Source organism: Salmo salar, chromosome 03 (assembly GCF_965601325.2).
Source record: "Salmo salar chromosome 03, fSalSal1, whole genome shotgun sequence".
Lineage (NCBI taxonomy): Eukaryota > Metazoa > Chordata > Actinopteri > Salmoniformes > Salmonidae > Salmo > Salmo salar.
The window spans coordinates 98,461,289-98,489,025 of NC_138293.1; the positions used below are offsets into that span (position 1 = coordinate 98,461,289).

At 44.1% G+C, this 27,737-nt stretch overlaps 1 protein-coding gene across 2 annotated transcripts in view; it reads right to left on the reverse strand.

Annotated features, from left to right (window-relative positions):
- Nucleotides 1-758: 758 nt before the first annotated feature.
- The window catches only part of LOC106601961 (cytokine receptor-like factor 3), a 47,547-nt gene continuing 20,568 nt past the window's right edge, over nt 759-27,737 (reverse strand). The window contains exons 2-10 of one of the 2 annotated variants that reach the window (XM_082972935.1): nt 20,929-21,065; nt 10,910-11,122; nt 10,038-10,120; nt 9,138-9,315; nt 5,194-5,251; nt 4,373-4,537; nt 3,672-3,810; nt 3,444-3,556; nt 759-3,283 (exon numbers count right to left, since the gene is read on the reverse strand). In XM_082972935.1, coding sequence (XP_082829061.1) covers nt 3,015-3,283; nt 3,444-3,556; nt 3,672-3,810; nt 4,373-4,537; nt 5,194-5,251; nt 9,138-9,315; nt 10,038-10,120; nt 10,910-11,122; nt 20,929-21,045 — 1,335 coding nt within the window. In that variant the 5' untranslated portion in view covers nt 21,046-21,065 and the 3' untranslated portion in view covers nt 759-3,014. Of the gene's footprint in view, nt 3,284-3,443; nt 3,557-3,671; nt 3,811-4,372; nt 4,538-5,185; nt 5,252-9,137; nt 9,316-10,037; nt 10,121-10,909; nt 11,123-20,928; nt 21,066-27,737 lie in introns of both variants that reach the window. The other variant, XM_082972934.1, reaches the window with a different exon arrangement.

Sequence of the window (27,737 nt, forward strand, 5' to 3'; positions counted from 1 at the left end):
CGTCTCATATGGTTTTAATCTCATGGATACGGTTCTAACACTACTGGTCAGGTTACTGTAACTATCTTATGGGTACGGTTCTAACACTACTGGTCAGGTTACTGTAACTATCTCATGGATACGGTTCTAACACTACTGGTCAGGTTACTGTAACTATCTCATGGGTACGGTTCTAACACTACTGGTCAGGTTACTGTAACTATCTCATGGGTACGGTTCTAACACTACTGGTCACGTTACTGTAACTATCTCATGGATACGGTTCTAACACTACTGGTCAGGTTACTGTAACTATCTCATGGATACGGTTCTAACACTACTGGTCAGGTTACTGTAACTATCTCATGGGTACGGTTCTAACACTACTGGTCACGTTACTGTAACTATCTCATGGGTACGGTTCTAACACTACTGGTCACGTTACTGTAACTATCTCATGGATATGGTTCTAACACTACTGGTCATGTTACTGTAACTATCTCATTCACATGTTAGGATAGGGGATAGACCTTCAGCTAGCCCGAGGATAGTACTTTTCAGACTGGGCCAGTAGGAATGTGCCCAACTAGCCTGTCAGACCAGCCAAATGTTGTATTTACAAACATGGCACGGGCCGGCACATTTTGGACCCGGTTGTTACCCTGGCTAATAGAAATGGTCTGCTAGCCTGGCTGACCCAAAATCCTGAGTTCTGTCCATCTCTTGATGTAGCAATCCAATTTGGATTGTTTCATATTTCAGACAAAAATAACCAAAAGTAGATGACTAAGCAATTTATTGGACGTTTCTGGGGCATTCATTCTGTACTGAAGGAAGGCACAATGAGGTATACACACATATGTAAATAATAAGCCTGATAACAAGCAGGACTGGGGTCAATGCTATTTAGGAAGTCAACTCGCATTCCACTTTAACTCAATTGGAATTTCAGTTAACCTCCGGAATTGAAATGGAACTGAGCCCAACCCTGATTACAAGTCACAGTCAGCATTCCAAATGGCACCCTATCTGGTGCACTACTTTTGACCAGCCCTATGGATCCAGGTCAAAAGTAGTGCACTAGATAGGGAATAGGGTGCTATTTGGGACTCAGGCACACAGTTAAAGGAATCGGAGAAGGATGTTTGCATGAAGAGGGTGGTGGATGACAGACAGCTGAGTACGACCCCACTTTAACAGGTGGCCTGGTTCCATTTCCAACCCCACCTCCCTACCATTGGCAGCGTTTCACTGATACCAGATGATTTGGACGTGAAGCAACACTGCCACAGAGTAACTATCCAGCTATAGCTTTTATCGACAAGCAGTGTCTTCCAGTATGTATGACCACTGTTAAATGTGAAACTGTCACACTCCCGAGTGGCGCAGCGGTCTAAGGCACTGTATTGCAGTGCTCGACGCGTCAATACAGACCCTGGTTCGTTTCCAGGCTGTCACAACCGGCCATGATCGGGAGTCCCATAGGGTTGGTGCATAATTGGCCCAGCATCGTCCGGGTTAGGGGAGGGGGTAGGCCGTCATTGTAAATAACATTTTGTTCTTACCTGACTTGCCTAGTTAAATAAAGGTTCATTTTAATTTGAACCATCTAACTCAACAGTCAGTCTGCTGAAGAGCACTCTGTAACCACAGCAACCATTCCATCTCTGCAGAACCACAGGAAGCAACCCAAACGGCCCCTAGTCCCTATAGTGCTCTAGAGGAAATAGGATGGCGCTTAAAATATAAATTCACCTCACAAGTAGAACAAGTTCCCCCAAAAATTCACATGAAAGTACATCAATGTCTACAAGTGAAGTTACATTACATGGATGTGAAAACTGTTAGCAAAAAAAGTGAACCGTTTTTAAAAAGAACATTAAAAGCATAAAATGGAATCTAATTCAGAACACTTACAGAATCAGAACTTTGTATACACCATGAGTTCTGCTCACACGGAGCTAGAGAATTGAAAACGGGTCGACAGGGGAGGAGAGACCGACAAAGAAGAGGTTACGATCTCTGGAGTGAGTTGTTTTTCACAGTGGTGGTGTTTTTTTCTGTGGTAAAAAATGTGTTTGATGAAAGGTAACGTGTCTCTCTCTGATCTCTGAGCGAGACCACCCCCTTATTGTTCTCACATTCAAAAGTAAAAAACACCACCATTTTAGGATGTTTGGAGAGAATGTGCATCTGAAATAGGGCACAGGAATGGCACCCTATTCCCTATATAGTGCACTACTTTTGACCAAGGCCCATAGTACTATGTAGGGAATAGGGTGCCATTTCATGCACAGCCTGAGTGTCTCTTGAAAAGGAAGAATGATTGGTCAGTTGTGGTACACGAGTCTGTATCAGATGGCAGGATATCTTATCAGCCAGTTCAGAAAGGGCTTTGGATACATTGTTGATCCAGATGCCAAGAGGAGAAAGGTGTGCTACTGGAGCTGATATTTTCTGATACTGGAGAAGACAGCTCTCAGCCATCACCAGTCATACCTGGAGGAAGCATAGATAGCTGCAGAAGGCCAGATGAAACCTTTCCCAGGGTGAAAGGAACAGATGGGTCACAGTGGGTAAAGGAGGGGTACATTACTGTAAACAACAGCAGTTGAATTCACATTGAGAAATACCCCAATACTGAAAAGCTATAGGGGGTAGAGGCTAAGTGTCTAAGGCAGTGGTATTCAAAGGCGATGATCGTGACCCCACTAAACAAAAAGTACGAGTACGGATTATTGTATGAGACCATATACAAACGTATTTGAAAAATACAATTGAGTACATTTATTTATTTTTTTGTAAATGTAATGAATTAAGGATTATTTGTTGATGTACTAATTTAAGGTTGTCATTATTTTTGGGGTGGGTTCATGAGAAAATGAACACACAAAAAATAGGGTCCCTGCTAAAAAAAAGTTTGAATACCACTGGTCTAAGGGGTTTATTTGGGACAGGACAACTCCAGCAGACAGGACTGTTACTCTGCTTGTCCCTTTGTGTTGACTGACAGGGCTGCTGTCCAATCAGCAGGCTCAGAACACCAGCACCTTCCAACCAGGGTGGGCTAAGGAGCAGCCAAAGAACAGGCAGTCCACCCCCTGGTCTAGCAGCCAATCAAACACCACTTCCCGGTTCCCTGAGCCAATCGTAACCCTCAGCTTGAAGTTGCCTCCGTCGCTAAGGTTGTTGTTGTTGCTAATAGGAAGTAGGTTGACCACTTCCATATCAAAGGTCACAGCAGAGCCGAGGGTGATAGAAGGCAGCTGGTTGGTCATCTCTTTACCGTTGACAAACACCGCTCCTGGAGAGAAGAGAGGCGAGGGAGAGAGGAAAGAGTAGGAAGAGGAGGGATATAGAGAAGGTGAGAAAAAAATCTGTCAAGTTTTGCTAACTTTTAACGCTGCTGCTACTCTGCAATTGTACGCTTTACAATATTTTTGTTGTTGAAAAAGTGAGTGTACCGTTGGTGGAGATGCAGACAGCCTGGTCCCTCTGGAGAGACTCCGCCTCTCCCTCACACCCCACACACACCCCGATACTGTCCCGCTTGTCCACCTGGCCCGTCGCAGAGATCCTACGCAAGCACACAAAACACACTAATCACACGACAGGAATCACAGCATAACATTACACTAGAGATTGTGATGGAGGGAGAGAGAGAGAGAGAGAGAGAGAGAGTGTGTACTGACTTGAAGGTGAGCGTCTGGCCACAGAAGTATGTTGGAGCGTTGGAGTAGAGAACCCCAGCTTTAGAGGGGGACGAGTCACTCCGCATGGCGATGTTCCTTCTACTGCTGAGGATGTAGCCCTCACTGCCTGGACACCACTCTGGAACACACACCACCCAGAAGAAGACAGAAACCATGACAACAGTACACCTTCAGTCCAGGCCGACTGCATTTCAACAGGTCTGGCTGCAGGAGACACCTTCTCACGCCACAGACACTGAGACATAGGAGATGAGACAGGATGTTGAGTGATGCCAGAGAGGATGGTGCTTTACTGACACCAACAGCACGAGAGGTGAAATTACAAGCTAGGTAGCTAGTGTGTCCTAAGTAGCTAGTGCGTGTGTACTAGCTAGCTGGACAAGCAACAATGGTTAACATTACGCCCTGGACCAGAGCTAGTGCCCTGACTGGTATGTGCCTAACACACTGATGCCCTGGACCAGAGCTAGTGACTCACGCTACACGAGACCAACAAACGTCTACAGGTTACGCGAGCACACACCATCTGAGACACAAAAATACCATCAGAGACGTACTTTGAGGTTTGTAGACCACGCTGTGTCAGCATGCATAACCTGGAGCTGAATGCTTCACCGTACATCTGCTCCAGGTGTGTGTGTTTACCCTGGGGTGTCTGTGTTTACCGTGTGTGTGTTTACCATGGGGTGCCAGTGTGGTGTATCCTGTCTGTGGGACGCTCCAGGGGCTCCACTCGGTACGTCCCTCCCCCCGGGCACACACCCTGAACAGATGATCAGTGTGGGGGTCCAGGTGTAGGACCAGGAACTCCTGCTCCGGCCCGATGTAGGTATCCTCGTACTGACCTGAACATACCGAGGTTAGGACCACAGAGATACACTAGTATTAATAAAGCACTATTCTAGTAGAATGTACTATTCATATTATAAAGTACTATTCATTTTATAAAGTACTATTCAATTTATAAGGTTAGGACCACAGAGATACACTAGTATTAATAAAGCACTATTCATATTATAAAGTACTATTCATATTATAAAGTACTATTCAATTAAAACGTATTATTCATATTATAAAGTACTATTTGTACTATTTATATTATGAAGTACTATTCATTTTATAAAGTACTATTCAATTAAAATGTATTATTCATATTATAATGTACCATTCATACAATTAGATTTTATAATATATTTCACATTATAATATGATATTATTAAGCACTATTAATAAAGTACTAATATGTAATTCTATGGATAGGACAACATATCCAGAGGCGCAAACAGATTCCTGGGATCAGGACTGGTCCCTTTGTTGCACTAAGGCAGCGTCGCTGCTCCCTTTGTTCAGAAATGTATTTATGCGTTATTAAAAGTTATGTTTTATTAAATCATTACGACTTAGATTATTATTATAATTTGGAATAAATATGAATGATATAGAATCACAAAGAAATGAATAAGTTCTGGGATATTAAATCATGTTTGACCTAGGTACTGACCAGACACTGAGCGACGATACTGCAGGCGGTAGTCCTGCACCGCAAACTCATCATCCACCTAGAGAGACAGATGTTATGAAACACACCCCACAGGACAGTGTACTAGTTAATATCAGTATCATAACACCCCACAGGACAGTAGTTAATATCAGTATCATAACACCCCACAGGACAGTGTACTAGTTAATATCAGTATCATAACACCCCACAGGACAGTGTACTAGTTAATATCAGTATCATAACACCCCACAGGACAGTGTACTAGTTAATATCAGTATCATAACACCCCACAGGACAGTGTACTAGTTAGTTAATATCAGTGTCATAACACCCCACAGGACAGTGTACTAGTTAGTTAATATCAGTGTCATAACACCCCACAGGACAGTATACTAGTTAGTTAATATCAGTATCATAACACCCCACAGGACAGTGTACTAGTTAATATCAGTGTCATAACACCCCACAGGACAGTGTACTAGTTAATATCAGTATCATAACACCCCACAGGACAGTGTACTGGTTAATATCAGTATCATAACACCCCACAGGACAGTGTACTAGTTAATATCAGTATCATAACACCCCACAGGACAGTGTACTAGTTAATATCAGTATCATAACAACCCACAGGACAGTGTACTAGTTAATATCAGTATCATAACACCCCACAGGACAGTGTACTAGTTAGTTAATATCAGTATCATAACAACCCACAGGACAGTGTACTAGTTAATATCAGTATCATAACACCCCACAGGACAGTATACTAGTTAATATCAGTGTCATAACACCCCACAGGACAGTGTACTAGTTAGTTAATATCAGTGTCATAACACCCCACAGGACAGTATACTAGTTAATATCAGTATCATAACACCCCACAGGACAGTGTACTAGTTAGTTAATATCAGTATCATAACACCCCACAGGACAGTGTACTAGTTAGTTAATATCAGTGTCATAACACCCCACAGGACAGTATACTAGTTAGTTAATATCAGTATCATAACACCCCACAGGACAGTATACTAGTTAATATCAGTATCATAACACCCCACAGGACAGTGTACTAGTTAATATCAGTGTCATAACACCCCACAGGACAGTGTACTAGTTAATATCAGTATCATAACACCCCACAGGACAGTGTACTAGTTAATATCAGTATCATAACACCCCACAGGACAGTATACTAGTTAATAACAGTGTCATAACACCCCACAGGACAGTATACTAGTTAGTTAATATCAGTATCATAACACCCCACAGGACAGTGTACTAGTTAATATCAGTGTCATAACACCCCACAGGACAGTGTACTAGTTAATATCAGTATCATAACACCCCACAGGACAGTGTACTGGTTAATATCAGTATCATAACACCCCACAGGACAGTGTACTAGTTAATATCAGTATCATAACACCCCACAGGACAGTGTACTAGTTAATATCAGTATCATAACAACCCACAGGACAGTGTACTAGTTAATATCAGTATCATAACACCCCACAGGACAGTGTACTAGTTAGTTAATATCAGTATCATAACAACCCACAGGACAGTGTACTAGTTAATATCAGTATCATAACACCCCACAGGACAGTATACTAGTTAATATCAGTGTCATAACACCCCACAGGACAGTGTACTAGTTAGTTAATATCAGTGTCATAACACCCCACAGGACAGTATACTAGTTAATATCAGTATCATAACACCCCACAGGACAGTGTACTAGTTAGTTAATATCAGTATCATAACACCCCACAGGACAGTGTACTAGTTAGTTAATATCAGTGTCATAACACCCCACAGGACAGTATACTAGTTAGTTAATATCAGTATCATAACACCCCACAGGACAGTATACTAGTTAATATCAGTATCATAACACCCCACAGGACAGTGTACTAGTTAATATCAGTGTCATAACACCCCACAGGACAGTGTACTAGTTAATATCAGTATCATAACACCCCACAGGACAGTGTACTAGTTAATATCAGTATCATAACACCCCACAGGACAGTATACTAGTTAATAACAGTGTCATAACACCCCACAGGACAGTGTACTAGTTAATAACAGTGTCATAACACCCCACAGGACAGTGTACTAGTTAGTTAATATCAGTATCATAACACCCCCACAGGACAGTGTACTAGTTAATATCAGTGTCATAACACCCCACAGGACAGTGTACTAGTTAATATCAGTATCATAACACCCCACAGGACAGTGTACTAGTTAATATCAGTATCATAACACCCCACAGGACAGTGTACTAGTTAATATCAGTATCATAACACCCCACAGGACAGTGTACTAGTTAATATCAGTATCATAACACCCCACAGGACAGTGTACTAGTTAATATCAGTATCATAACACCCCACAGGACAGTGTACTAGTTAATATCAGTATCATAACACCCCACAGGACAGTGTACTAGTTAGTTAATATCAGTGTCATAACACCCCACAGGACAGTGTACTAGTTAATATCAGTATCATAACACCCCACAGGACAGTGTACTAGTTAATAACAGTGTCATAACACCCCACAGGACAGTGTACTAGTTAATAACAGTATCATAACACCCCACAGGACAGTGTACTTGTTAGTTAATATCAGTGTCATAACACCCCACAGGACAGTGTACTAGTTAATATCAGTATCATAACACCCCACAGGACAGTGTACTAGTTAATAACAGTGTCATAACACCCCACAGGACAGTGTACTAGTTAATATCAGTATCATAACACCCCACAGGACAGTGTACTAGTTAATAACAGTATCATAACACCCCACAGGACAGTGTACTAGTTAATAACAGTGTCATAACACCCCACAGGACAGTGTACTAGTTAATATCAGTATCATAACACCCCACAGGACAGTGTACTAGTTAATAACAGTGTCATAACACCCCACAGGACAGTGTACTAGTTAATAACAGTGTCATAACACCCCACAGGACAGTGTACTAGTTAATAACAGTGTCATAACACCCACAGGACAGTGTACTAGTTAATAACAGTGTCATAACACCCCACAGGACAGTGTACTAGTTAATAACAGTGTCATAACACCCCCACAGGACAGTGTACTAGTTAATATCAGTATCATAACACCCCACAGGACAGTGTACTAGTTAATAACAGTGTCATAACACCCCACAGGACAGTGTACTAGTTAATAACAGTGTCATAACACCCCCACAGGACAGTGTACTAGTTAGTTAATATCAGTGTCATAACACCCCACAGGACAGTGTACTAGTTAGTTAATAACAGTGTCATAACACCCCCACAGGACAGTGTACTAGTTAGTTAATATCAGTGTCATAACACCCCACAGGACAGTGTACTAGTTAGTTAATAACAGTGTCATAACACCCCACAGGACAGTGTACTAGTTAATAACAGTGTCATAACACCCCACAGGACAGTGTACTAGTTAATAACAGTGTCATAACACCCCCACAGGACAGTGTACTAGTTAATATCAGTATCATAACACCCCACAGGACAGTGTACTAGTTAGTTAATATCAGTATCATAACACCCCACAGGACAGTGTACTAGTTAGTTAATATCAGTGTCATAACACCCCACAGGACAGTGTACTAGTTAGTTAATAACAGTATCATAACACCCCACAGGACAGTGTACTAGTTAATATCAGTATCATAACACCCCACAGGACAGTGTACTTGTTAGTTAATAACAGTATCATAACACCCCACAGGACAGTGTACTAGTTAATATCAGTATCATAACACCCCACAGGACAGTGTACTTGTTAGTTAATATCAGTGTCATAACACCCCACAGGACAGTGTACTAGTTAATAACAGTGTCATAACACCCCCACAGGACAGTGTACTAGTTAATAACAGTGTCATAACACCTGGAGTGTGTGTGTGTCCTCACCTTACACCAGCGTACTAACACACTGCCAGGTCTCTCCTGGAGTTCCTCTATCTGGACTGGAGGGTGTGAAGAGACTGATCCGTGTCGTGACACTCTGTCTCTCAGCGCGTACAGCAGAGAGTCATCCAGCTGGGCAGACACACACGGCACGTCTACTAACACTGGTACCTCTGGGAGGCTGAGACACACACACACACACACACACACACACACACACACACACACACACACACACACACACACACGGTTAAAATAAACACACACACAGTTAAAATAAACACACACACACACACGGTTAAAATAAACACACACACACACACACACACACACACACACACACACACACACACACACACACACACACACACACACACACAGTTAAAATAAACACACACACACACACACACACACAGTTAAAATAAACACACACACACACACACACACAGTTAAAATAAACACACACACAGTTAAAATAAACACACACACAGTTAAAATAAACACACACACACAGTTAAAATAAACACACACACAGTTAAAATAAACACACACACAGTTAAAATAAACACACACACAGTTAAAATAAACACACACACACAGTTAAAATAAACACACACACACAGTTAAAATAAACACACACACACAGTTAAAATAAACACACACACACAGTTAAAATAAACACACACACAGTTAAAATAAACACACACACAGTTAAAATAAACACACACACAGTTAAAATAAACACACACACAGTTAAAATAAACACACACACAGTTAAAATAAACACACACACAGTTAAAATAAACACACACAGAGTTAACCTTTACATTGTATTGTTAAAGTTAGAACATACATGACATAGTGAAAGAGAGTATGATAATTCCCTCTCTCTCTCTCCTTCACCTGTCCAGCTGGATCTGAAGGGCCTTCTTGGTGAAACTCCCCAGCTTGTCCTCCTTCTCCCCCAGACCACAGCGGATAGCTACCTCACCTGAAGAGAGGACAAGGGGAGAGAGAAAGAGAGATTCAAACCTTTAATCAGTGTTTAATTACAGGAGATGAATCATGAAATAGGAGACCACTGAGGTTTCATGGTACTGAGGAAGAGGAGGAGGAGGAGGAGGACAGGAGAAACATGATTCTGATGGTACTGAGGAGGAGGAGGAGGAGAGGAGAAACATGATTCTGATGGTACTGAGGAAGAGGAGGACAGGAGAAACATGATTCTGATGGTACTGAGGAGGAGGAGGACAGGAGAAACATGATTCTGATGGTACTGAGGAGGAGGAGGAGGAGGAGGAGGACAGGAGAAACATGATTCTGATGGTACTGAGGAAGAGGAGGACAGGAGAAACATGATTCTGATGGTACTGAGGAGGAGGAGGACAGGAGAAACATGATTCTGATGGTACTGAGGAGGAGGAGGAGGAGAGGAGAAACATGATTCTGATGGTACTGAGGAGGAGGAGGAGGAGGAGAGGAGAAACATTATTCTGACGGTGTGTAATAGAAAGTCATAATAATTTGTCAGGTGATTATATTATCATATTTTATTAGTCCTGTTACACAGTTTGTAAGGGACATGTGTTTTTGTGCATATCCCTACTCCCCCTGAGACAGTCTCAGGGAGTGGGGTTACGACCAGGGTCACCTTGGATCAGTCAGGGTTAACCTGTTATGGTGTTCCGCTAGCGGAACGTCTAGATGTAAGAGGATAACCTGCATTGCTCAAGGGCTCCGGGATTTGAACCATGCGTCCCTCCGTCTATCTATACCTCACCCTCTCGGAGCAGCTCGTCTGCGGTGTTGACTCCGTGTTCTATGAGTTTCTGGCAGTCGTCCAGCGGCCGTACGCTGTCCTGCTCGATGACGTCCACCTCGCTAAGGAGCACGCTCAGACGCTCCGTCAGGAGGCGGGTCACAGCCGTCTGGAGCTCTGAGAAATGACGCTTCAACCCCTCCCTGGCCTGAGACGAGCTGCCTCGTACCTGGAGGAGCGAGAGGAGAGGAAGAGAGAGGAGGATGAGGGAGAGAGGGTAGGAGAGAGAGAGAGAGACGGTGGGAGAGGGTCAATTGATATGCTAACTTTCTACCAGAAATGCTAAAACGTTAAGATGTGGAAACAGTGCCAGTCCCCCAACGGAACAGGAAGCTGGTGGTTAGTCGATTGCAGTGAAACGTAGTCTCTGTTTCAGTTCCTCTTAACAGACAACCATGCTGAGCTGAACTCCTGTCAGTATGAAACTACCAGACTATCTCAGTCCCAAATGGCACCCTTAGTGCCTTTATAGTGCATTCGGGCTCATAGAGAGGAGGGGCCCATAGAGAGGAAGGGCCAATAGAGCTCTGGTCAAAAGTAGTGCACTATGTAGGGAGCTTTTTGGGACACACCCACTGAATGACAGTCCTCCTCTCACTATGACTCTGACTATGAGAGAGAGAGAGAGACCAGTGAGAGAGACCAGAGAGAAAGAGAGCGAGAGACCAGAGAGAAAGAGACCAGAGAGAGAGAGACCAGAGAGAAAGAGAGCGAGAGACCAGAGAGAGAGAGAGAGAGACCAGAGAGAAAGAGAGAGAGAGAGAGACCAGAGAGAGAGAGAGAGAGACCAGAGAGAAAGAGAGAGAGAGAGAGACCAGAGAGAGAGAGACCAGAGAGAAAGAGAGCGAGAGACCAGAGAGAAAGAGAGCGAGAGACCAGAGAGAGAGAGACCAGAGAGCGAGAGACCAGTAGTGCACTATGCACTATGCACTAGCGAGAGACCAGAGAGAAAGAGAGAGAGAGAGACCAGAGAGTGAGAGACCAGAGAGAGACCAGAGAGAGAGAGACCAGAGAGAGAGAGACCAGAGAGAGAGAGACCAGAGAGCGAGAGACCAGAGACCAGAGAGCGAGAGACCAGAGAGAAAGAGAGCGAGAGACCAGAGAGAAAGAGAGGGAGAGGCCAGAGAAAAAGAGAGTGAGAGACCAGAGAGAGAGAGACCAGAGAGCGAGAGACCAGAGACCAGAGAGCGAGAGACCATAGAGAAAGAGAGGGAGAGAAAGAGACCAGAGAGCGAGAGACCAGAGAGAGAGAGAGCGAGAGACCAGAGAGAAAGAGAGCAAGAGACCAGAGAGAAAGAGAGCAAGAGACCAGAGAGAAAGAGAGCGAGAGACCAGAGAGAAAGAGAGCGAGAGACCAGAGAGAAAGAGAGCGAGAGACCAGAGAGCGAGAGACCAGAGAGCGAGAGACCAGAGAGAGAGAGAGAGAGCAAGAGACCAGAGAGAAAGAGAGCGAGAGACCAGAGAGAAAGAGAGTGAGAGACCAGAGAGCGAGAGACCAGAGAGCGAGAGACCAGAGAGCGAGAGACCAGAGAGAGAGAGAGCAAGAGACCAGAGAGAAAGAGAGCGAGAGACCAGAGAGAAAGAGAGTGAGAGACCAGAGAGAAAGAGAGAGAGAGAGAGACCAGAGAGCGAGAGACCAGAGAGAAAGAGACCAGAGAGCGAGAGACCAGAGAGAGAGAGAGCAAGAGACCAGAGAGAGAGAGAGCAAGAGACCAGAGAGAAAGAGAGCGAGAGACCAGAGAGAGAGAGACCAGAGAGCGAGAGACCAGAGAGAGAGAGAGCAAGAGACCAGAGAGAAAGAGAGCGAGAGACCAGAGAGAAAGAGAGCGAGAGACCAGAGAGAAAGAGAGAGAGAGACCAGAGAGAAAGAGAGCGAGAGACCAGAGAGAAAGAGACCAGAGAGCGAGAGACCAGAGAGCGAGAGACCAGAGAGCGAGAGACCAGAGAGCGAGAGACCAGAGAGAAAGAGAGCGAGAGACCAGAGAGAAAGAGAGAGAGAGACCAGAGAGCGAGAGACCAGAGAAAGAGAGCGAGAGACCAGAGAGAAAGAGAGCGAGAGACCAGAGAGAAAGAGAGAGAGAGACCAGAGAGCGAGAGACCAGAGAGAGAGAGAGCGAGAGACCAGAGAGAGAGAGAGACCAGAGAGAAAGAGAGAGCAAGAGACCAGAGAGAAAGAGAGCGAGAGACCAGAGAGAAAGAGAGCGAGAGAGAGAGAGACCAGAGAGCGAGAGACCAGAGAGCGAGAGACCAGAGAGAAAGAGAGCGAGAGACCAGAGAGAGAGAGAGACCAGAGAGAAAGAGAGCGAGAGACCAGAGAGAAAGAGAGCGAGAGACCAGAGAGAAAGAGACCAGAGCGAGAGACCAGAGAGAAAGAGAGCGAGAGACCAGAGAGAAAGAGAGCGAGAGACCTGAGAGAGAGAGACCAGAGAGAGAGAGACCAGAGAGCGAGAGACCAGAGAGCGAGAGACCAGAGAGAGAGAGAGAGCAAGAGACCAGAGAGAAAGAGAGCGAGAGACCAGAGAGAAAGAGAGCGAGAGACCAGAGAGAAAGAGAGCGAAAGAGAGAGAGACCAGAGAGCGAGAGACCAGAGAGAAAGAGAGCGAGGGACCAGAGAGAAAGAGAGCGAGAGACCAGAGAGAAAGAGAGCGAGAGACCAGAGAGAAAGAGAGGGAGAGACCAGAGAGAAAGAGACCAGAGAGAGCGAGAGACCTGAGAGAGAGAGACCAGAGTGCGAGAGACCAGAGAGAAAGAGAGCGAGAGAGAGAGAGACCAGAGAGCGAGAGACCAGAGAGAAAGAGAGCAGAGAGAAAGAGAGTGAGAGACCAGAGAGAAAGAGAGCGAGAGACCAGAGAGAGAGAGACCAGAGAGAGAGAGACCAGAGAGCGAGAGACCAGAGAGAGAGAGCGAGAGAGCGAGCAGGAAACAGAAGAGCAGAGGAGCTGCACTGATAAACAAGAGAAAAGAATAGTTGGATGAGGATGGAAAGACCTACATAGAACACTATCAGAGATCAGTGTGTATGGACAGCAGGACACAGGAAATGCCTCACTGGAGCCATTGCATCACTTCCTGGTGTCGATCAGTTTTGTGGCGATAAGGGCAGTATCCTAAATGGCATCCTATTCTCTATATAGTGAACTCATTTTGACCAGGGCCCAAAGGTAGTGCACTATGGAGGGAATAGGGTGCCATTTGGGATGTTACCAAAGATAATGTATATTTATGGACGGTGAAGGATGGGAAAGCTAATATTGTCATCTGGAATACAATGACATGACCACTGGGAGTAGAGGACATACAGGCTGGGGAGAGAGAGATAAGAGGTATGAGAGAGAGAGAGGTGAGGTGACAGAGAGAGTGAGAGAAGAGAGAGAGACCAGAGAGAGAGACCAGAGAGCGAGAGACCGAGAGACCAGAGAGAGCGAGAGACCAGAGAGAGAGAGAGACCAAAGAGAGAGAGACCAGAGAGAGAGACCAGAGAGAGAGACCAGAGAGAGAGAGACCAGAGAGAGAGAGACCAGAGAGAGAGAGAGACCAGAGAGAGAGAGTCCAGAGAGAGAGACCAGAGAGAGAGAGTCCAGAGAGAGAGTCCAGAGAGAGAGTCCAGAGAGAGATTGAGAGACCAGAGAGAGAGAGACCAGAGAGAGAGAGACTAGAGAGAGACCAGAGAGAGAGACCAGAGAGAGAGACCAGAGAGAGAGAGAGACCAGAGAGAGACCAGAGAAAGACACCAGAGAGAGAGAGACCAGAGAGAGAGAGACCAGAGAGAGAGAGTCCAGAGAGAGAGACCAGAGAGAGAGAGAGAGAGAGAGAGACCAGAGAGAGAGAGAGAGAGACCAGAGAGAGAGAGACCAGAGAGAGAGAGACTAGAGAGAGACCAGAGAGACCAGTGAGAGAGAGAGACTAGAGAGAGACCAGAGAGAGACCAGAGAGAGAGAGAGGGAGAGACCAGAGAAAAAGAGAGTGAGAGACCAGAGAGAGAGAGAGGGAGAGACCAGAGAAAAAGAGAGTGAGAGACCAGAGAGACCAGAGAGCGAGAGACCAGAGACCAGAGAGCGAGAGACCAGAGAGAAAGAGAGGGAGAGAAAGAGACCAGAGAGCGAGAGACCAGAGAAAGAGAGAGCGAGAGACCAGAGAGAAAGAGAGCGAGAGACCAGAGAGAAAGAGAGCGAGAGACCAGAGAGAAAGAGAGGGAGAGACCAGAGAGAAAGAGAGAGAGAGACCAGAGAGCGAGAGACCAGAGAGCAAGAGACCAGAGAGAAAGAGAGCGAGAGACCAGAGAGAAAGAGAGCGAGAGACCAGAGAGAAAGAGACCAGAGAGCGAGAGACCAGAGAGAGAGAGAGCAAGAGACCAGAGAGAAAGAGAGCGAGAGACCAGAGAGAAAGAGAGTGAGAGACCAGAGAGAAAGAGAGAGAGAGAGACCAGAGAGCGAGAGACCAGAGAGAAAGAGACCAGAGAGTGAGAGACCAGAGAGAGAGAGAGCAAGAGACCAGAGAGAGAGAGAGCAAGAGACCAGAGAGAAAGAGAGCGAGAGACCAGAGAGAGAGAGACCAGAGAGCGAGAGACCAGAGAGAGAGAGAGCAAGAGACCAGAGAGAAAGAGAGCGAGAGACCAGAGAGAAAGAGAGCGAGAGACCAGAGAGAAAGAGAGAGAGACCAGAGAGAAAGAGAGCGAGAGACCAGAGAGCGAGAGACCAGAGAGCGAGAGACCAGAGAGAAAGAGAGCGAGAGACCAGAGAGAAAGAGAGAGAGAGAGAGACCAGAGAGCGAGAGACCAGAGAGAAAGAGAGCGAGAGACCAGAGAGAAAGAGAGCGAGAGACCAGAGAGAAAGAGAGAGAGAGACCAGAGAGCGAGAGACCAGAGAGCGAGAGACCAGAGAGCGAGAGAGCAAGAGACCAGAGAGAAAGAGAGCGAGAGACCAGAGAGAAAGAGAGCGAGAGAGAGAGAGACCAGAGAGAAAGAGAGCGAGAGACCAGAGAGAGAGAGAGACCAGAGAGAAAGAGAGCGAGAGACCAGAGAGAAAGAGAGCGAGAGACCAGAGAGAAAGAGAGCGAGAGACCAGAAAGCGAGAGACCAGAGAGCGAGAGACCAGAGAGAGAGAGAGCAAGAGACCAGAGAGAAAGAGAGCGAGAGAGAGAGAGACCAGAGAGCGAGAGACCAGAGAGAAAGAGAGCGAGAGACCAGAGAGAGAGAAAGAGAGCGAGAGACCAGAGAGAAAGAGAGCGAGAGACCAGAGAGAAAGAGAGCAAGAGACCAGAGAGAAAGAGAGCGAGAGACCTGAGAGAGAGAGACCAGAGTGCGAGAGACCAGAGAGTGAGAGACCAGAGAGCGAGAGACCAGAGAGCGAGAGACCAGAGAGAAAGAGACCAGAGAGAGAGAGAGCGAGAGACCAGAGAGAAAGAGAGCGAGAGAGAGAGAGACCAGAGAGCGAGAGACCAGAGAGAAAGAGAGCAGAGAGAAAGAGAGTGAGAGACCAGAGAGAAAGAGAGCGAGAGACCAGAGAGAGAGAGACCAGAGAGCGAGAGACCAGAGAGAGAGAGACCAGAGAGAGAGAGACCAGAGAGAGAGAGACCAGAGAGAGAGACCAGAGAGCAAGAGACCAGAGAGAGAGAGCGAGAGAGCGAGCAGGAAACAGAAGAGCAGAGGAGCTGCACTGATAAACAAGAGAAAAGAATAGTTGGATGAGGATGGAAAGACCTACATAGAACACTATCAGAGATCAGTGTGTATGGACAGCAGGACACAGGAAATGCCTCACTGGAGCCATTGCATCACTTCCTGGTGTCGATCAGTTTTGTGGCGATAAGGGCAGTATCCTAAATGGCATCCTATTCTCTATATAGTGAACTCATTTTGACCAGGGCCCAAAGGTAGTGCACTATGGAGGGAATAGGGTGCCATTTGGGATGTTGCCAAAGATAATGTATATTTATGGACGGTGAAGGATGGGAAAGCTAATATTGTCATCTGGAATACAATGACATGACCACTGGGAGTAGAGGACATACAGGCTGGGGAGAGAGAGATAAGAGGTATGAGAGAGAGAGAGGTGAGGTGACAGAGAGAGTGAGAGAAGAGAGAGAGACCAGAGAGAGAGACCAGAGAGAGAGAGCGAGAGACCGAGAGACCAGAGAGAGCGAGATACCAGAGAGAGAGCGAGAGACCAGAGAGAGAGCGAGAGACCAGAGAGAGAGCGAGAGACCAGAGAGAGAGAGAGACCAAAGAGAGAGAGACCAGAGAGAGAGAGAGAGACCAGAGAGAGACCAGAGAGAGAGAGAGAGACCAGAGAGAGAGAGACCAGAGAGAGAGACTAGAGAGAGACCAGAGAGAGAGACCAGAGAGAGAGAGAGACCAGAGAGAGACCAGAGAGAGAGACCAGAGAGAGAGAGAAACCAGAGAGAGAGAGTCCAGAGAGAGAGACCAGAGAGAGAGAGAGAGAGACCAGAGAGAGAGAGACTAGAGAGAGACCAGAGAGAGACCAGAGAGAGAGAGACCAGAGTGAGAGAGACTAGAGAGAGACCAGAGAGACCAGTGAGAGAGAGAGACTAGAGAGAGACCAGAGAGAGACCAGAGAGAGAGAGACTAGAGAGAGATAACTACAGGATGTTTTGACTCCCTCTCATCCAGAAGCCAGAAGTATCTAAGGCACACACTGCTCACGGACGTCACACCATCCTGGTAATCTGTGTGTGTTACAGAGCAGCTTTTCCTGCCTGCTTCGTCTCATATTACAGTGATGATGACTCATCCCTGGGGAAGAGGGGGGTTATGGGAAAAATGGCCCAAAACTGGACTCTACAGCTGGGAAAGGAGAGAGACGTGCCAGATACTGGGTGGGAACAGTGGGCACCAGAGAGCAGCAGAACAGAACCATTCTGTAGATAAAAGTGTCAGTTTCAATTCATTGATAACTTTGGAGTTCTTTTATAGAGCGGGTACTACCCCTTCTCTTGGTTATATAGAGCGGGTACTACCCCTTCTCTTGGTTATATAGAGCGGGTACTACCCGTTCTCTTGGTTATATAGAGCGGGTACTACCCCTTCTCTTGGTTATATAGAGCGGATACTACCCGTTCTCTTGGTTATATAGAGCGGGTACTACCCGTTCTCTTGGTTATATAGAGCGGGTACTACCCCTTCTCTTGGTTATATAGAGCGGATACTACCCGTTCTCTTGGTTATATAGAGCGGGTACTACCCGTTCTCTTGGTTATATAGAGCGGGTACGACCCGTTCTCTTGGTTATATAGAGCGGGTACTAACCCTTCTCTTGGTTATATAGAGCGGGTACTACCCGTTCTCTTGGTTATATAGAGCGGGTACTACCCGTTTGCTGAAATGCTTGCGAGAGGGTGAAGTTCGTAACGTGGCTCGAGCACTTTCACAAGATGCCGATTCCCTCTATTCTTCTCAACCACTGAGAAAGGGTTCCTATCCACTAGTGTAAACATACCTATCACCCTTGGCATGTCTTTGGCCCAGTCAGAACCAGCTGTGAAGGGCTGCTTGAATGCAGAGGGGAGACCAAGCGGTGTTGTTTTTTTGTGTTTCCATCTTGTTCCGGTGGTAGGAATACTGGGGTGATGTCGGCGTAAATGTGTCAACATGTTTGAGGTGTTGGCAGCTGCATAGGCTATTCAAATCAAATCAAACTTTATTTGCCACATGCGCCGAATACAACAAGTGTAGACTTTACTGTGAAATGCTTTACTTACAAGCCCTTAACCAACAGTGCCGTTCAAGAAGAAGAAAACATTTAACAAGTAGGCTAAAATAAAAAGTAATAATAAAAAGTAACACAATAAGAATAACGAGGTTATATACAGGGGACACCAGTACTGAGTCAGTGTGCGGGGGTACAGGTTAGTTGAGGTAATTTGTACATGCAGGTGGGAGTGAAGTGACTATACATAGGTAACAAACAAACAGCGAGTAGCAGCAGTGTACAAGAGGGGGGGGTCAATGTAAATTGTATGGTGGCGATTTTTATGAATTGTTCAGCAGTCTAATGGCTTGGGGGTAGAAGCTGTTGAGGAGCCTTTTGATCCTAGACTTGGCGCTCCAGTACCGCTTGCTGTGCGGTGGGCACAGAAAACAGTCTATAACTTGGGTGACTGGAGTCTCTGACAATTCTGGTTGAGCAGTGGTGACAATACGGTGACGGTTTAAGACACAACTCTCTTCTAGTATCAGGAAGATGTTACAGCCTTCCCTCTCCCCTCCCCCTCTCTATCCCCCTTCAGGCTAATTGTAAACAATGTTGTTATTTCCTGCTCCTCTAAAAGTAAAGCAGAGAAAGAGAGGTATATGAAAAGAGAGACAAACACGACTCATTGGCCAAACCGGAGGTGGTGTGAATGCAGAGTAGTCCAACTCCTGAACTAAAAAGCACATTCTATTGAAAACAGGCTGCTGAGTTCAGGTGAAGACTTCATCTGTATCTGTAAATGTCATTATTACATTTTATATATATATATATATATATATATATATATAAAAATCGGAGGATTAATCGGCATTGATTTATATACAGTATATTTGTAATAATGACATTTACAACAATACTGAATGAACACTTATTTTAACGTAATATAATACATAAATAAAATCTATTTAGTCTCAAATAAATTATGAAACATGTTCAATTTGGTTTAAATAATGCAAAAACACAGTGTTGGGGAAGAAAGTAAAAGTGCAATATGTGCCATGTCAGAAAGCTAACGTTTAAGTTCCTTGCTCAGAACATGAGAACATATGAAAGCTGGTGGTTCCTTTTAACATGAGTCTTCAATATTCCCAGGTAAGAAGTTTTAGGTTGTAGTTATTATAGGAATTATAGGACTATTTCTCTCTATACGATTTGTATTTCACATACCTTTGACTATTGGATGTTCTTATAGGCACTTTAGTATTGCCAGCCTAATCTCGGGAGTTGATAGGCTTGAAGTCATAAACAGCGCTGTGGATCAAGCATTGCGAAGAGCTGCTGGAAAACACAGTAAAGTTTGAATGAATACTTACAAGCCTGCTGGTGCCTACCACCGCTCAGTCAGACTGCTCTATCAAATATCAAATCATAGACTTAATTATAATATAATAAACACACAGAAATACGAGCCTTAGGTCATTAATATGGTCAAATCCGGAAACTATCATTTCGAAAACAAAACGTTTATTTTTTCACTGAAATACGGAACCGTTCCGTATTTTATCAAACGGGTGGCATCCCTAAGTCTAAATATTCCTGTTACATTGCACAACCTTCAATGTTATGTCATAATTACGTAACATTCTGGCAAATTAGTTTGCAACAAGCCAGGCAGCCCAAACTGTTGCATATACCCTGACTCTGCGTGCAATGAACGCAAGAGAAATGACACAATTTCCCTAGTTAATATTGCCTGCTAACATGAATTTCTTTTAACTAAATATGCAGGTTAAAGAATATATACTTGTGTATTGATTTTAAGAAAGGCATTGATGTTTATAGTTAGGTACATTCGCGCAACGATTGTGCTTTTTTTAAATCATCACCCGTTTGTCGAAGTAGGCTGTGATTCAATGATAAATTATTAACAGGCACCGCATCGATTATATGCAACACAGGACAAGCTAGTTAAACTAGTAATATCATCAACCATGTGTAGTTAACTAGTGATTATGTGAAGATTGATAGTTTTTTTATAAGGTAAGTTTAATGCTAGCTAGCAACTTACCTTGGCTCCTTGCTGCATTCGTGTAACAGGTGGTCAGCCTGCCACGCAGGCTCCTCGTGGAGTGCAATGTAATTGGCCATAATCGGTGTCCAAAAATGCAGATTACCAATTGTTATGAAAACTTGAAATCGGCCCTAATTAATCGGCCATTCCGTATGACGACCTCTAGTCTGAATGATTGTTGGACTAGTGTTGTAGTTGTGTTATTACCTGTTTGCGTGCTTGGCTGAGTCCATGTAGGTGTTGTAGTGTTATTACCTGTTTGCGTGCTTGGCTGAGTCCATGTAGGCGTTGTTGTAGTTCGCTCCTGTAATTCTGAGCTGCTTCTATACTCTCCTTAGCCTCCTGCAGCAACGCCTCAGCCTCTATAGACATCCTGCTGTACAGCCTGGCTCCTATATATATATATATATATATATATATATATATATATATATATATATATATATATATATACACACACACACACACACACACACACACACACACACACACACACACACACACACACACACACACACACGTACGTTATTAGCGGATGTTTGTAACTTCATGTCCCTGTGGCCTGATACTCTTTCACTCTGATAGTGTTCAGACTGGAATGTGTGTATTCCCCTGAAGTCATTTTGATGCTCTGCACCACCACAGAGACACTAAGACCAGGCAGACAGCAGTGAGAATAGACAGTAGGGGAGATAAGAGGAGAGACAGTAGGGGAGATAAGAGAAGAGACAGTAGGGGAAATAAGAGGAGAGACAGTAGGGGAGATAAGAGGAGAGACAGTAGGGGAGATAAGAGAAGAGACAGTAGGGGAAATAAGAGGAGAGACAGTAGGGGAAATAAGAGAAGAGACAGTAGAGGAAATAAGAGGAGAGACAGTAGGGGAGATAAGAGGAGAGACAGTAGGGGAGATAAGAGAAGAGACAGTAGGGGAGATAAGAGAAGAGACAGTAGGGGAAATAAGAGGAGAGACAGTAGGGGAAATAAGAGAAGAGACAGTAGAGGAAATAAGAGGAGAGACAGTAGGGGAGATAAGAGGAGAGACAGTAGGGGAAATAAGAGGAGAGACAGTAGGGGAAATAAGAGGAGAGACAGTAGGGGAGATAAGAGGAGAGACAGTAGGGGAAATAAGAGGAGAGACAGTAGGGGAAATAAGAGAAGAGACAGTAGAGGAAATAAGAGGAGAGACAGTAGGGGAGATAAGAGGAGAGACAGTAGGGGAGATAAGAGAAGAGACAGTAGGGGAGATAAGAGAAGAGACAGTAGGGGAAATAAGAGGAGAGACAGTAGGGGAAATAAGAGAAGAGACAGTAGAGGAAATAAGAGGAGAGACAGTAGGGGAGATAAGAGGAGAGACAGTAGGGGAAATAAGAGGAGAGACAGTAGGGGAAATAAGAGAAGAGACAGTAGAGGAAATAAGAGGAGAGACAGTAGGGGAGATAAGAGGAGAGACAGTAGGGGAGATAAGAGGAGAGACAGTAGGGGAGATAAGAGGAGAGACAGTAGGGGAGATAAGAGAAGAGACAGTAGGGGAGATAAGAGGAGAGACAGTAGAGGATGTCTGACGATGATGTGAAAAACAGATCAAACCACTTCCCATTTAACTGGAGGAAAGCAACCAGCCAACCAGAGACCAGACACTAGCAGCAACCAGCCAACCAGAGACCAGACACTAGCAGCAACCAGCCAACCAGAGACCAGACACTAGCAGCAACCAGCCAACCAGAGACCAGACACTAGCAGCAACCAGCTACAAGCAGATAGTCCCTTTTCATGTTCAAGATGACTGTTTCCCACATAGCAGATACAAACAGAAATCCATGAGTATGACACAAAAGAGTGAGGGTTATGGTTACAGTACAGCCTGTACCAGACCAGAACATGTTGAGGTGGTTTGGCTGAAGGTACAGTACAGCCTGTACCAGACCAGAACATGCTGAGGTAGTTTGGCTGAAGGTATAGTACAGCCTGTACCAGACCAGAACATGCTGAGGTGGTTTGGCTGAAGGTATAGTACAGCCTGTACCAGACCAGAACATGTTGAGGTGGTTTGGCTGAAGGTACAGTACAGCCTGTACCAGACCAGAACATGCTGAGGTAGTTTGGCTGAAGGTATAGTACAGCCTGTACCAGACCAGAACATGTTGAGGTAGTTTGGCTGAAGGTACAGTACAGCCTGTACCAGACCAGAACATGCTGAGGTAGTTTGGCTGAAGGTATAGTACAGCCTGTACCAGACCAGAACATGTTGAGGTAGTTTGGCTGAAGGTATAGTACAGCCTGTACCAGACCAGAACATGCTGAGGTGGTTTGGCTGAAGGTATAGTACAGCCTGTACCAGACCAGAACATGTTGAGGTGGTTTGGCTGAAGGTACAGTACAGCCTGTACCAGACCAGAACATGCTGAGGTAGTTTGGCTGAAGGTATAGTACAGCCTGTACCAGACCAGAACATGTTGAGGTAGTTTGGCTGAAGGTACAGTACAGCCTGTACCAGACCAGAACATGCTGAGGTAGTTTGGCTGAAGGTATAGTACAGCCTGTACCAGACCAGAACATGTTGAGGTAGTTTGGCTGAAGGTACAGTACAGCCTGTACCAGACCAGAACATGCTGAGGTAGTTTGGCTGAAGGTATAGTACAGCCTGTACCAGACCAGAACATGTTGAGGTAGTTTGGCTGAAGGTATAGTACAGCCTATACCAGACCAGAACATGCTGAGGTAGTTTGGCTGAAGGTACAGTACAGCCTGTACCAGACCAGAACATGTTGAGGTAGTTTGGCTGAAGGTATAGTACAGCCTGTACCAGACCAGAACATGTTGAGGTGGTTTGGATGAAGGTACAGGATAGAGGAAGCTTACTTCAGTCTTCACTAAAACCACAATCTCAAGTGCATTGTTTTCCCCCATAGACTTGTATAATGACTGGTTTCCCCCAGAGACTTGTATATGGGGGAAACCAGTGATTGCCAACAAGGGTTTTGCCACCAAGTGCTAAGTCATGTTTTGCAGAGGTGTCAAATACTTATTTCCCTCATTAAAATGCAAATCAATTTATAACATTTTTGACATGTGTTTTTCTGGATATTTTTGTTGTTATTCTGTCTCTCACTGTTCAAATAAACCTACCATTAAAATTATACTGATCCTTTCTTTGTCAGTGGGCAAACGTACAAAATCAGCAGGGGATCAAATACTTTTTTCCCCCATTGTATGTTTCTCAGAAAGCTTTCTAAAAGGGTGTGGTTTGTTGTTGGTAGCTGTTCTCTCTGTCTCTAGAATCCTACAGATTATAACACACTGTCTCCAGAATCCTACAGATTATAACACACTGTCTCTGTCTCTAGAATCCTACAGATTATAACACACTGTCTCTAGAATCCTACAGATTATAACACACTGTCTCTGTCTCTAGAATCCTACAGATTATAACACACTGTCTCTAGAATCCTGCAGATTATAACACACTGTCTCTGTCTCTAGAATCCTACAGATTATAACACACTGTCTCTATCTCTAGAATCCTACAGATTATAACACACTGTCTCTAGAATCCTACAGATTATAACACACTGTCTCTGTCTCTAGAATCCTACAGATTATAACACACTGTCTCTAGAATCCTACAGATTATAACACACTGTCTCTGTCTCTAGAATCCTGCAGATTATAACACACTGTCTCTAGAATCCTACAGATTATAACACACTGTCTCTGTCTCTAGAATCCTGCTGATTATAACACACTGTCTCTGTCTCTAGAATCCTGCAGATTATAACACACTGTCTCTAGAACCCTACAGATTATAACACGCTGTCTGTCTCTCTGTCTCTAGAATCCTACAGATTATAACACACTGTCTCTGTCTCTAGAATCCTGCAGATTATAACACACTGTCTCTAGAATCCTACAGATTATAACACACTGTCTCTGTCTCTAGAATCCTGCTGATTATAACACACTGTCTCTGTCTCTAGAATCCTACAGATTATAACACACTGTCTCTAGAATCCTACAGATTATAACACACTGTCTCTGTCTCTAGAATCCTGCAGATTATAACACACTGTCTCTAGAATCCTACAGATTATAACACACTGTCTCTGTCTCTAGAATCCTGCAGATTATAACACACTGTCTCTAGAATCCTACAGATTATAACACACTGTCTCTGTCTCTAGAATCCTACAGATTATAACACACTGTCTCTAGAATCCTACAGATTATAACACACTGTCTCTGTCTCTAGAATCCTACAGATTATAACACACTGTCTCTAGAATCCTGCAGATTATAACACACTGTCTCTGTCTCTAGAATCCTACAGATTATAACACACTGTCTCTATCTCTAGAATCCTACAGATTATAACACACTGTCTCTAGAATCCTACAGATTATAACACACTGTCTCTGTCTCTAGAATCCTACAGATTATAACACACTGTCTCTAGAATCCTACAGATTATAACACACTGTCTCTGTCTCTAGAATCCTGCAGATTATAACACACTGTCTCTAGAATCCTACAGATTATAACACACTGTCTCTGTCTCTAGAATCCTGCTGATTATAACACACTGTCTCTGTCTCTAGAATCCTGCAGATTATAACACACTGTCTCTAGAACCCTACAGATTATAACACGCTGTCTGTCTCTCTGTCTCTAGAATCCTACAGATTATAACACACTGTCTCTGTCTCTAGAATCCTGCAGATTATAACACACTGTCTCTAGAATCCTACAGATTATAACACACTGTCTCTGTCTCTAGAATCCTGCTGATTATAACACACTGTCTCTGTCTCTAGAATCCTACAGATTATAACACACTGTCTCTAGAATCCTACAGATTATAACACACTGTCTCTGTCTCTAGAATCCTGCAGATTATAACACACTGTCTCTAGAATCCTACAGATTATAACACACTGTCTCTGTCTCTAGAATCCTGCAGATTATAACACACTGTCTCTAGAATCCTACAGATTATAACACACTGTCTCTGTCTCTAGAATCCTGCTGATTATAACACACTGTCTCTGTCTCTAGAATCCTGCAGATTATAACACACTGTCTCTAGAACCCTACAGATTATAACACGCTGTCTGTCTCTCTGTCTCTAGAATCCTACAGATTATAACACACTGTCTCTGTCTCTAGAATCCTGCAGATTATAACACACTGTCTCTAGAATCCTACAGATTATAACACACTGTCTCTGTCTCTAGAATCCTGCTGATTATAACACACTGTCTCTGTCTCTAGAATCCTACAGATTATAACACACTGTCTCTAGAATCCTACAGATTATAACACACTGTCTCTGTCTCTAGAATCCTGCAGATTATAACACACTGTCTCTAGAATCCTACAGATTATAACACACTGTCTCTGTCTCTAGAACCCTACAGATTATAACACACTGTCTCTGTCTCTAGAATCCTGCAGATTATAACACACTGTCTCTGTCTCTAGAATCCTGCAGATTATAACACACTGTCTCTGTCTCTAGAATCCTAGAGATTATAACACACTGTCTCTAGAATCCTACAGATTTTAACACACTGTCTCTGTCTCTAGAATCCTGCAGATTATAACACACTGTCTCTAGAATCCTACAGATTATAACACACTGTCTCTGTCTCTAGAACCCTACAGATTATAACACACTGTCTCTGTCTCTAGAATCCTACAGATTATAACACACTGTCTCTAGAATCCTACAGATTATAACACACTGTCTGTCTCTAGAACCCTACAGATTATAACACGCTGTCTCTAGAATCCTACAGATTATAACACACTGTCTCTGTCTCTAGAATCCTGCAGGTTATAACACACTGTCTCTAGAATCCTACAGATTATAACACACTGTCTCTGTCTCTAGAATCCTGCTGATTATAACACACTGTCTCTGTCTCTAGAATCCTGCAGATTATAACACACTGTCTCTAGAACCCTACAGATTATAACACACTGTCTCTGTCTCTAGAATCCTAAAGATTATAACACAATGTCTCTGTCTCTAGAATCCTGCAGATTATAACACACTGTCTCTGTCTCTAGAATCCTAGAGATTATAACACACTGTCTCTAGAACCCTACAGATTATAACACACTGTCTCTGTCTCTAGAATCCTACAGATTATAACACACTGTCTCTAGAATCCTACAGATTATAACACACTGTCTCTAGAATCCTGCAGATTATAACACACTGTCTCTGTGTCTAGAATCCTACAGATTATAACACACTGTCTCTAGAATCCTGCAGATTATAACACACTGTCTGTCTCTAGAACCCTACAGATTATAACAACCTGTCTGTCTCTCTGTCTCTAGAATCCTACAGATTATAACACACTGTCTCTGTCTCTAGAATCCTGCAGATTATAACACACTGTCTGTCTCTCTGTCTCTAGAATCCTACAGATTATAACACACTGTCTCTGTCTCTCTGTCTCTAGAATCCTACAGATTATAACACACTGTCTCTGTCTCTAGAATCCTGCAGATTATAACACACTGTCTCCGTCTCTAGAATCCTGCAGATTATAACACACTGTCTCTGTCTCTAGAATCCTGCAGATTATAACACACTGTCTCTGTCTCTAGAATCCTACAGATTATAACACACTGTCTGTCTCTCTATCTCTAGAATCCTACAGATTATAACACACTGTCTCTGTCTCTAGATTCCTACAGATTATAACACACTGTCTGTCTCTCTGTCTCTAGAATCCTACAGATTATAACACACTGTCTCTGTCTCTAGAATCCTACAGATTATAACACACTGTCTCTGTCTCTAGAATCCTACAGATTATAACACACTGTCTCTAGAATCCTACAGATTATAACACACTGTCTCTAGAATCCTACAGATTATAACACACTGTCTCTGTCTCTAGAATCCTACAAATTATAACACACTGTCTCTAGAATCCTACAGATTATAACACACTGTCTCTGTCTCTAGAATCCTACAGATTATAACACTCTGTCTCTAGAATCCTACAGATTATAACACACTGTCTCTAGAATCCTACAGATTATAACACACT